The 3,669-nt window shown below is 59.2% G+C and overlaps 1 protein-coding gene across 1 annotated transcript in view; it reads right to left on the minus strand.

Annotated features, from left to right (window-relative positions):
* The window catches only part of LOC113981360 (basement membrane-specific heparan sulfate proteoglycan core protein-like), a gene marked incomplete at its 3' end in the record, with an annotated part of 13,413 nt that extends 10,048 nt beyond the window's left edge, over positions 1-3,365 (minus strand). Inside the window, exons 1-4 of the mRNA XM_027708714.1 lie at positions 3,201-3,365; positions 2,209-2,338; positions 1,687-1,806; positions 1,477-1,608 (exon numbers count right to left, since the gene is read on the minus strand). Coding sequence (XP_027564515.1) covers positions 1,477-1,608; positions 1,687-1,806; positions 2,209-2,338; positions 3,201-3,365 — 547 coding nt within the window. The remainder of the gene's footprint in view (positions 1-1,476; positions 1,609-1,686; positions 1,807-2,208; positions 2,339-3,200) is intronic.
* Between the last annotated feature and the right edge of the window lie 304 nt (positions 3,366-3,669).

Below are 3,669 nucleotides of genomic sequence, written 5' to 3' on the forward strand. Positions count from 1 at the left end.
ACTGCCACCACCACCCTGTCACTGTCACTGTCACTGCCAACCCCACCCTGTCACTGTCACTGTCACTGCCAACCCCACCCTGTCACTGTCACTACCACCACCACCCTGTCACTGTCACTGCCAACCCCACCATGTCACCGTCACTACCACCAACACCCTGACACTGTCACTGCCACCCCCACCGTGTCACTGTCACTGCCACCAACACCCTGACACTGTCACTGCCCCACACAGCACCCCTGGGGGATGCTGCCACCTCAACCCTCATCATTGTCACCGCCACAGCCACTGGCACCACCTGCCCCATGTGGCACCCCTGGGGGTTGAAGATTGTCACCCCCACTGGCACCACCCACTCTGCACAGCACCCCTGGGGACGAGGACGTTGCCACCACCCCCCCAGAGCCATCTGCGGACAGGGGCACTGGCACAGGGCTTCCAGAGCAGTCTGGAGACAGAGTTCCCAGTGTGACACCCAGCACAGTCCTGTGGCACAGGGTCCCCAGCGTGGCACCACTTGGGACAAGGTTCCCAGCGGGGGGTGCCCAGCGTGGTGCCATGGCACAGGCTCCCCAGGGTGGCACTGCCTGGGGACAGGGTCACCAGTGTGGTCCTGTGGCACAAGGTCCCTGGCTCGGCTCAGTGTCCCCAGCCCAGTGTCATGGCACAGAGTGCCTGGGCACAATGTCCCCAACACACTGCCCTGGCATTGGGTCCCTGGGTGCAGTGTCCCCATCCTGGTGCCATGGCACAGGGTCCCTGGACAGTGTGCCCAGCCCAGTGCCACAGGACAGGATCGATGGCCACAATGTCCCCAGCCTGGTGCCATGGCAGTGTCCCCAGGCACAGTGTCCCCAGCCCAGTGCCATGACACGGGGTCCTTAGGGACAATGTCCCCATCCTGCTGCCACGGCACAGGGTCCCTGGGCACAATGTCCCCAGTCTGGTGACACGGCAGCGTCCCCAGGCACAGAACCCATCCCAGCGCTATGACACAGGATTCCTGGGCACAGTGTCCCCCTCCTGGTGCCATGGTAGTGTCCCCAGGCACAGTGTCCCCATCCTGGTGCCATGACACGGTCCCTGGGCACAGTGTCCCCAGCCTGGTGCCATGGCAGTGTCCCCAGGTACAGTGTCCCCATCCCGGTGCCACAGCAAAGGGTCCCTGGGCACAATGTCCCCAGCCCAGTGCTATGACACAGTCCTTAGGGACAATGTCTCCATCCTGCTGCCATGGCAATGTCCCCATCCCGGTGCCACAGCACAGGGTCCCTGGGCACAGCATCCCCAGCCCAGTGCCACAGCAGAGTCTGCAGGCACAGTATCCCCAGGCCAGGATCCCTGGGCACAGTGTCCCCATCCCGGTGCCACAGCCCGGTCCCCCCCCACCTTGTGCCCAGCACGCCTGGCACAGTGTCCCCAGCCCCCCCGGGTGCCCGTGTGCCCCCTGCCCGCAGTGCCCATGCTGTCACTCACCACAGCCGACCTCGTCGCTGCGGTCGGGGCAGTCGGGCTCCCTGTCGCACTGGTAACTGGCCCGGATGCAGCTCCCGCTGGACACGCACCGGAATTCCGCCGGCCCGCACTCCGCGCCGGGCGCCTTGGTGGCTGCAGGGGGGCACGGTGCCAGGCGTCAGCCGTGCCCCTTGTCCCCCCCCGTGTGTCCCCAAGCCCCCCGGCACTCACGGCAGTCGCTCTCGTCGGAGCCGTCCCCGCAGTCGTTCTCGCCGTCGCAGCGCCAGAGCTTGAGGGCGCAGTGCCCGTTGGCACATTTGAACTCGTTGGGCTCGCAGGGGGACGGGGTGCCTGGGGGGACAGGGGGTCAGCACCCAGGGGTGCCAAGGCGGGACGCTGTGCCCAGATAAAGCCCGGATCTGGTCAGAGCACGCAAACAACACCAGCTCTCAGTGGGGAGTCGCTGCCGGTGCCAGGGGCTGCTTCGGGCTTGGACTGTGCCAAACCCAGCCTGGTTCACCCACTGCAAACACACGGCCCTGCTTCGGGAAGCGGGGTCTGGCAGATAAGCTGCTCCCTGGCCCGGGAATACACGGGAAGTGGTCGCAGCCCCAAGGGTGCCAGAGCTCAAGGAGCTTCGGGATGATCCTCTCAGGCCCAGGGAGATGGTCCCAGGCAGGGCCAAGGGTTGGACTTCACGGTCCTTGTGGGTCCCTTCCAACCCAGATAAACAGCCTGGGATAAATAACCCACTGTACACAAACACCTCTGATTTGCCATCGTTCACATCTGCAGGACAAAGAGGTTTAATCCCACCTCTGTAACTCGACCCTTTGACATAATCCAAGCCTAAGATTTGATCCAGTCCCACTTGGGCTTTTCTCTGGGAGGGAGTTTAAAAACCAAGCGGGTTTTCTGCACCTCAGGACTCAACAGGAGCTTCTCAAATAACTTTGCCTGAGCCTTTCCCTCCCCCCAGGACAGGTTAAAAGAGAGACCTGCCCACGATCCTCATGTGAGAGTCACATCAATCCCCACTCAATGACCGTTTCTTTGGCCAGCTTTGCTCCAATTAATTAACTCAACTGCTCTGATACAGAGCACTATTGTATTTTAGGCTATATTTTACTCTACTAGGAGTTTGTAGCTTTTACACTGTGTAGTAAATAATTCTGATTAAGATCTTTAGTCTGTTCATTTGCCATAATAAATAACTCACTTTAAACAAACATATCTGCTTTGCCATCAGGACAAAGTGGTTTAATCCCACCTCTGCAATTCCTCACGTTTAAACTTTTGGCAGAATCACAGACTCCCAGACTGGTCTGGGTTGGAGGAGACCCACAGGGATCATGGAGTGAGTGGCCCAGGCAGGGCTCAAACCCTGCCCTTGGTGTCACCAGCACCAGGCTCTGCCCAGCTGAGCTCAGCTCACCTCGGGCTCGTTTTGTTTGCTCATTTGTTGTAACAAATAATTAATTTGAAATAAATCAATTTTATATAAACACCTCTGATTTGCCATCATTCAAACCTACAGGACAAAGTGGGTTAATCCCACCTCTGTGACTCAACCCTCGGACATAATCCAAGCCTAAGGTGGGATCAGCCCCTCTTGGGCTCCTCTCTGGGAGAAGTTTGGGAACCAAGGGGGTTCTCTGCCCCTCAGGATTCAACAGGAGCTTCTGGAATAACTTTGTCTGAGCCTCAAACTGCACCCAGGGGTGCCCCCGAGCTCTCAGTGTCACCGCCACTGTCACCGTCACCATCCCTGTCACTGTCACCACCACTGTCACCTTCATCATCACCATCACTACTACTGTCCCTGTCACTTTAACCACCACTGTCACCGTCACTATCACTGTCACCATCCCTGTCACTGTCACCGTCCCTGTCACCGTCACCATCATCATCAGTACCGCTGTCACTGTCAGTCACTGCCACCGTCACTCTCACCACCACTGCCACTGTCACTGTCCCTGTCACTGTCTCTGTCTCTGTCATCATCACTGTCCCTGTCCTGGACACTGTCACTGTTACTGCCACTGTCCCTGTCCCCGTCCCCATCCCCATCTCATCCCATCCCCATCCCATCCCATCTGATCCGTCCCATCCTATCCTGTCCCATCCCATCCCATCCCATCCCATCCCATCCCATCCCATCCCACCCCATCCCATCCCATCCCATCCCACCCCATCCCATCCCATCCCATCCCA

Source organism: Neopelma chrysocephalum, unplaced genomic scaffold, assembly GCF_003984885.1.
Source record: "Neopelma chrysocephalum unplaced genomic scaffold, ASM398488v2 Primary Assembly neopelma1_96503, whole genome shotgun sequence".
NCBI classification, from domain to species: domain Eukaryota; kingdom Metazoa; phylum Chordata; class Aves; order Passeriformes; family Pipridae; genus Neopelma; species Neopelma chrysocephalum.